Consider the following 6,485-nt stretch of genomic DNA (forward strand, 5'->3'; position numbering starts at 1 on the left):
ATTAATCACATTTTTGGCATCAACTGTCCATTAAAGTGGAATTTTGCCAACGCAATTGTCATGTCCACTGTTACGGCACGATGAAAGAAACCGGTGCAACAACTGCACAGCAACCGCACAACAACTACACAGCAACCGCACAACAACCGCACAACAACTACACAACAACCGCACAACAACCGCACAACAACTGTCTTCAAAGGAAGATTCCAAAGGTTGTGTGTTCAGTTACTCCCTCACAGATCCACTGTGACCTCCTTCCCCTCGTCCCAGCCGTTGTTCTTTTTTGGGAGTCGCACAGATGAGTGCAGACGTGGTATAAAGAAGCGGCACGGGCGACAGCTCCATTACCTTCTCACAATACGGATCATCCACATTCATCCAGGCAACCAGGGAGTCGGGGAGCGAGGGACGAGATTACGCCGGGGGGTTGGAGGATGGATGTGCTGAGAGCAGATCAAGAACGGCCAGATAGAGGAAGTGACAGAAAAGTGTCGTTAAGCAAGGAGGGAACTCTTTTGTCACTATTCTGAGAAGGTGTCTCACCAAAAGTCTGACATGGTTTATCCGCCGCCAAATCCCAGCAAAAGGAAAGAGTTGTCAGTGGAGGATAAGGAGGAATTTAGAGAAGTGGAGCAGAATGGAGGCGCTCGGCGAGGTGAAAACACGCCAGACCAGATGCTAGCGCAGAGGTAGCCACTAAAAAAGCTGAAAAACACATTAGCCTGGAACCGGGAAGCATCACCAGTGCACAGCAGACAAGCAAGGAGGGAAGACAACGCTGAGCAACCTGTTTAAGGAAGCAGCGGCGGTTTTAAAGGCGATTTGTCTTCCAGAACAGCGACCAGACGTTTGTCCACAGAGCCTCCATGTCTGAATGCTTGTGCTTTCACACAGCAGTGCTAACTATGCTAACAAGCCCACAGAGCGCTCGAGCGGTGCTGACAAATGTCGAACAGGTCAACACTTCTCGGGCTCTCCAGTCAGACATCCCATAATTCACTCCTCCATCACCAAGATCAGAGGAGAGGGAAGAAGCACCTGATGAGGCTCTATGGGGGGGCTAGAAGTCATCAGGCCCAAACCGGTGGACAATCACACTTCGCTGCTCTTCACTGAAAGCCTCCTCTTCCCAACTCTCTGACATCATCCTCAGCTCTCAGCCATTGGTGACCTTGCAGTGGAAGCCGCACCTCTTCCTGCGCCTCTCTGGGAGGGTTGGGAAGATGGAGCGATAGAGGGTCACATGGTTTGTGCAGCATGAGCAGCAGCTAACCCCACATAACACCATTACTGCTTGTTTTGTTAGCTGGGTCAGCGTCCACACGGTTGTCAGTGTTAGCCAGCGTTGCTAAGGACAACGCCACCCTTATGAACTCAGCTTCCCTGGAGCACTTTGACAAAATAAGGCTAGAATATAATCCCACAGGTCAGAATAGTGGTTGGCACACTATTAACACGAGTGCATCCACTTTCTTTGACCTGCCACATTTTAAATTTCTGGGATTTGCCAAGCTCTCTTATTCTCGTCACAGCAACGTTTTCCGGAAGCGAACGTTCCCTCACCCTCAACGATGGCTCTGTTCCTCAGAAAATGAATGAAGGATTCAGGTAAAGTCAGAGCTAAAACAGTTAGCCCTTTTGTTTGTAGCTACGGTGCAGCAGAGGCTCGGGCTGTGTGTCACACGCTGATAAAAGCAAAAAGGCCTTCCTGCAGCCAAGGAGAGAATGTGTGTCGCCACGGCGATATTCTACTTTGAATCCCGAGTGTGACAGCAAACGCACCATCTTCAGTTTCCTGGGCTCACAAATGCAACCAAATATCTAAGATGCAAACTGCAGTGCTTCATTTCCCTTTGCAAACCCCAAAAACCCATTGAAAGCCCTCCAGCACATTCTTGCAGACGTGCGCAGCAAAAACACCACTTACAGATTTCATAACAGCCACTTAAAGAAGAAATGACATCTGTGATGACAGCTTCTGTTTAAAGACTCAGTCCAACACACACTTATTAAATCTGCCACTGAAGTGCCGATGCTACAGCAACATGCTCGACGTAAAGCTGCTCCGAAGGTGCGCTTCCATTTGAAAGCTGCAACACTCGACACAGAAGGATGTTTGTTCTACAAGGGTGGACCGCATGACTGTGCAGCACAAGACGATGACGCGTTGTTTTTCCCTCCGCGGCCGCACAAGCAGATTACTCCTGTGGGGCGAGTTGCAGCCGCTCACGGGGAACCTTGGAAACACCGAAGCTGAATTCAGCCCCTGTTCTTTTAAAGCTCTGAGACCAAATCCTGCTCCATGATGGCGTTGATGATATGGAAGGAACACGAAGCCTAACCCTGGACCCGCTCCAGTCTGCGTGAAAACTTGGTTTTCTGGTGGGTTCCAGTGATTCTGCGAGAGCTTTGCAGTTCTTGTGTGTCAAACTCTGCGTGCTGTGCTGACTCTGCAGGCTCAGCATCAGGTGACCTTGGCCCACAGGAATAATAAGATGTTTACAGCAAAGGGTTAGGGTTAGGTCTCCAGGACGATAAGACCCTTCAGCAGACGGAAACCGCCATCACAAGTGTGCCGGCGCCTCTGAGCCACTCATATTTTTTTTGTCATCTTAAAAAAGAAATTGCACAACAAAACAGCCTAAAAATAAGCACGGCTGTGCGGCGCTGAGAGGGACGTGACAGGACCGCCTACAGATGCCTTCAAAGATCCTCCCAAGCAAATCCCTCCTCACCTGACTCCAGCCCGTCGGTCACCATAATGTCAACACTTTCTGGGTCACAGCACTTTTACTTGCAATATTTTCATGACAATACGTCAACTGGTTCCACGTTCCTCCAACGGTTTTGGGCCGATGTTGTCGTGTGTTCGTCTGGACATAAAAAACTTCAGAGGAAAAGAAGCAGAAGAGAAATAGAGAAAGACACAAAATACTGTGGCAGAAATCCGGAAGTGGAGAGCAACACCAGGTGGTCGAGCGTCTGGAGGCAGGCAGTCAAAGAGCAGCGTTGCCATGACAACTGCGATGGCTTGTTGATAATAGTTGAGCACCTCACCATCAGCAGCCCCCCACACACACACACACACGCGAAGAGCATGTTTCTGAGTGTGTTCTATTAAAAGAAAGGATCATTATATGAATCTGAAGCATGAGAGCTCCAGTAATTCTGTTGTGGTTTTCTCACTGTCGGCGTCAGCGTCTCGTCTCTTGCTTCGGTTTCCTTTCAGACACACGGCGGGTCGGCACTTGCCAAAAGAGCCGGTGTCCTGCTGCATGAAATGTGGAGCTTATCTGATCCAGTAGACCGGCCATCTGTTCCCCTGAGTGGGCAGCGTGAGATCTGATCAATATGGCCACAGTGGCCGGAGAAGGTGGCGGCTGCGGCCTCTCTCGCATCGACCGCAACAACGGAGCAGCCTCCGGGTCACACGGGAGCGACCGCTGAGGTTCCAGCCTCCGCACACCTCCTTTTCTTTCAACTCTTTTAATTAAGGAGCTGGGCGATAGAATTCCCAAACAGGCTTAGCTATTGGCAGACTCCAAACCAGAACTGATTGTTCAATTCAGGGTTTAACGGGTGCAGCTTTGCATGGCCGACACGTAACGCTGTCATTTGTCAAGGTGTCAGGTCTTTGTGTGCTAATGCTTCAGACCTTTATTATCTAACACATGAGGCCTGGACGCATGTGGGTTTGGTAACCGGAGCGGATTTCACGTGAGCGCTCTGCTGGGTTTCCAGGGATCTGTTGTGGGCCGAGCCACAGTCCCATCTTTTTCCGCTGCATCAGCTGGTGATTTCAGAGCACATAGCCACTGCAGCATCCTACCACCTCATCCTCCTCCTCTGCTCTCACTCTTCTCCTCCCCCACCCACCTAACTCCCCTTTCCTCCTCCTCCTCCTCCTCCTCTCAGCCTGCTTTTAAATGCATGGCGTTGCCCTCCCAGGCCAATCTATGCAGGCAGCATCACTCCTCAGAGCCCCTCAGAGTGAGGGAGGAAGCCCTGGAACAGGATGTATGATTATCGGGGAGAGAAAGGAGCATTTAAGGGAAGGAGACAAGGTCACAGTGAGCCAGCAAAAGCTCCTCTGCTCCTCCATGTAGTACCAATGATCTGTTTGGAGATGAGAAGCAGCCTGGAAGAGAGAGAAATGGTTTAGCCCAGCTGTAGGCTGTCCGCTTCAAGCACTCACTTCGTAAATAGGCCACTGGCTACATGGACCACCAGGAAAAAGGCGACCAGGAGGAAACACCTGTGAAACCAGGCTATACAGTAAAGCTGCACTATAAAGAGGACTACACTCACTTCAAAATAGATCTTTTGTCCTGTGAAATTGTGCAGCGCGGAGGAGGGAAAACCAGCCAGACACACATATCCTTCACCTCCTGGTCCACCTGACCCGCCTCTGCTGCTGTGCAATTTCACCTGTTTCATAACGGGAAGCACATGTCCAAAAAGCCCCCGGCTGGATTAACTCTGCTGTGTCGGGTAAAGCCCAGTATGGCCACCACCATCGCCGACAGCGAGGGCAAACATGGGAAGGGCTTTAGCGGCAACGCATAGGAGATCCAGAAATAACAGAATGGCCGTTTGAATGACGGCAGAGAGCAGCAGCCGAGCCACGGCCGCCGACACATCACTCTCCTGCGCACACGATGCAGGGCCTTGCCTCCAACAATAGGCCTGTGCAGAAATCCGAGCCATTCTCATGCAAACGCGCACGCAGCCGCGGGGCAGCCCAACGCCACCGGCCTTTGTCCGTGTTGGATTAACGTTCATGTTCGACGGATGAGTGTCCCGGCATGATTTTTAGGGAGCGCGAACCAAATGCGTTTGTGGTGCGCAACATTCGGTAGCTACAGCCCGAGTCTGCAGCATCGCTCCGGGTCCACATGGGGGTCAGCAGAACACCCTGCTTCCACTTTCTCCGCGATCCGCGACACTGTGTCTGCAGATGCTTTTCCGTAGTGCATCGCGAACGGGTCATGGAGGCAACAATGGCCGGTGATCGACTGCACCTCGCTGGGGTCACATGCTCATTCCGTTTTCCTCGGCACTACAATAATACACCCCCGGCTCATTTATTCTTCAATTCATATTCGCGCAGGTGCAATTTTATCTGCGGAAACGGGGGAAAGCAGCACAGCAATTCCCCGAACAAACAAATGACATCATCCCCTGAAAGGCTATCGTAAATAAAAGATAGCAGGATAAAGCTGTGCGGCTCTGCCTGCGATGGCTGCTGCCGCTTCATCCTTCTCCCACTCACCAGGTTCAGCACCGTCTCCACGATGTCCCTGTTGCTAACCTCCCCGACCTGGATTAGGCCCACCACAACGGCGAATTTCATCTGAATATTCCTTATCGGGACAGTGGGGTTGATCACACCGGCCGGGAGGACCATCGAGCCGGCTGCGGACACCATCCTTTCCGCGGCAGGAGCGCAGCCAGCGCCCGCGGCGCCCTGCGGTGGCTGCGCGGTGGCGCCCGGCGGCGGGTGGGAGTCTCGGTCTGTGTCCGTGAGCGAGGTAGCAGAGCCCGGTGGTGCTGAAAGCGGCTTCTCGCTCGACATTTCCCCTCAGGAAACAGGCAGGAGAGGAGAGGAGCGGTCGCCGCTGTCTCTCACACCTGCTCGACAAGCTGCGTCCGCCGCCGCCGCACTAGAACCATCCACGCAGGAACATTTAGAACCAAAAAGCCTCTGGATTCACCCTATCCTCCTGAAAATGTGGACGGAACCATAAGGCTGGCTGGAGAAGAGCTGTAGGTTTGACAGAGCGCTAGCTGGTGTGCGTGTGTGTGTGCGTGTGTGTCTCATTGGCAGGTTGCAGTCAGTGCGGTCGTCGAACAGAGAAACGCCATGTTGACGCCCCCTGTCTGCGGCAGCGCGATCCGGCCGCGCATGCGCAGAGAAGCAGCAGGCGCACGAAAACATGGAGCCATCCGTGCGTGGTTCCGACGGTGCTCGGTACCACCGAAACCTGGGTTTGCGTTCATGTTTAACACATCTGACCTCGTGAAGTCAAGCAGCTAAAGGAGTGTTCGACTCTTGTTGCCCATGAAAGCTGAGGGACATCCCTAAAGACTGGACCCTGTCCTGGACCCTCTCCTGGACCCTGTCCTGGACCCTCTCCTGGACCCTGTCCTGGACCCTCTCCTGGACCCTCTCCTGGTCTCTCTCCTGGACCCTCTCCTGGTCTCTCTCCTGGACCCTCTCCTGGTCTCTCTCCTGGTCTCTCTCCTGGACCCTCTCCTGGTCTCTCTCCTGGACCCTCTCCTGGACCCTCTCCTGATCTCTCTCCTGGTCTCTCTCCTGGTCTCTCTCCTGGACCCTGTCCTGGACCCTCTCCTGGACCCTCTCCTGGACCCTCTCCTGGACCCTCTCCTGGACCTCTCCTGGTCTCTCTCCTGGTCTCTCTCCTGGTCTCTCTCTCCTGGACCCTCTCCTGGACCCTCTCCTGGACCCTCTCCTGGTCTCT

The 6,485-nt window shown here is 53.0% G+C and overlaps 1 protein-coding gene across 14 annotated transcripts in view; it reads right to left on the minus strand.

Moving 5' to 3' along the window:
• nbeaa (neurobeachin a) overlaps positions 1–6,146 on the minus strand; it is a 58,362-nt gene extending 52,216 nt beyond the window's left edge. For 6 of the 14 annotated variants that reach the window (XM_057054036.1, XM_057054034.1, XM_057054022.1 and 3 more), the window contains exon 1: positions 5,276–6,145. In XM_057054036.1, coding sequence (XP_056910016.1) covers positions 5,276–5,578 — 303 coding nt within the window. In that variant the 5' untranslated portion in view covers positions 5,579–6,145. Of the gene's footprint in view, positions 1–5,275 lie in introns of all 14 variants that reach the window. The other 8 variants (XM_057054026.1, XM_057054027.1, XM_057054025.1 and 5 more) reach the window with 2 other exon arrangements.
• Between the last annotated feature and the right edge of the window lie 339 nt (positions 6,147–6,485).

This window comes from Takifugu flavidus, chromosome 14 (assembly GCF_003711565.1).
Source record: "Takifugu flavidus isolate HTHZ2018 chromosome 14, ASM371156v2, whole genome shotgun sequence".
Lineage (NCBI taxonomy): Eukaryota > Metazoa > Chordata > Actinopteri > Tetraodontiformes > Tetraodontidae > Takifugu > Takifugu flavidus.